The 627-nt window shown below is 51.2% G+C and overlaps 1 protein-coding gene across 1 annotated transcript in view; it reads left to right on the forward strand.

Moving 5' to 3' along the window:
- The first annotated feature begins 437 nt into the window (after positions 1-437).
- LOC115120655 (teneurin-2-like) overlaps positions 438-627 on the forward strand; it is an 82066-nt gene continuing 81876 nt past the window's right edge. The window contains exon 1 of the mRNA XM_065019865.1: positions 438-627. This exon is cut by the window's right edge and continues 16 nt beyond it. Within this exon, the coding sequence (XP_064875937.1) occupies positions 521-627 (107 nt within the window). The 5' untranslated portion in view covers positions 438-520.

Here is a 627-nt window from a genome sequence, read left to right on the forward strand (position 1 = left end):
ATACTGCTCCCTCCTACTCCCCCCTCTCATCCCCCTCTCCTCCCCTCTGTCTAGCCATTAACCTGTTGGATCTCACATGGCAACTGCAGCCCTCTGAAGGCCCTGTGTTGAACAACGGTCTGAGTACTGCAGGTCTAGCTGTCAACAGTGATGTGGCCACACTGCCCTCTGGAGGCAAAGGTGAGAACTACGACACTATAGCACCCACAACACACCTGCCGGCTCCGGCACAACTACAACAAGACTATTCTTCTTCTAGCATTGTACTGTAGTTCTATTGGGCAGACATACATAGTTCAGAACTCATTTTCCCAGAATGCAAACTTTCAATGTTTTAAGGGTTTTGCTATGTGATTACTGCTTACTGACATTGTGATGATCCTCGTCTCCTCTCTTCAACTCTCTCTTTTCTCTCGCTCTCCTCTCCTCTCCCATAGCTCCATGGCAAGGTCCTAACAGCAGTATAGACAGTGGGGATGTGGAGGTGGGGAGGAGGGTGAGTCAGGAGATTCCTCCTGGGATGTTCTGGAGGTCTCTGCTTCACCTGGCCCAACCACAGTTCCTCAAGTTCAACATCTCCCTGGGGAAAGATGCTCTGTTCGGGGTCTACATCCGCAAGGGCCTGCC

The sequence above is a fragment of the Oncorhynchus nerka genome, linkage group LG6, assembly GCF_034236695.1.
Source record: "Oncorhynchus nerka isolate Pitt River linkage group LG6, Oner_Uvic_2.0, whole genome shotgun sequence".
Lineage (NCBI taxonomy): Eukaryota > Metazoa > Chordata > Actinopteri > Salmoniformes > Salmonidae > Oncorhynchus > Oncorhynchus nerka.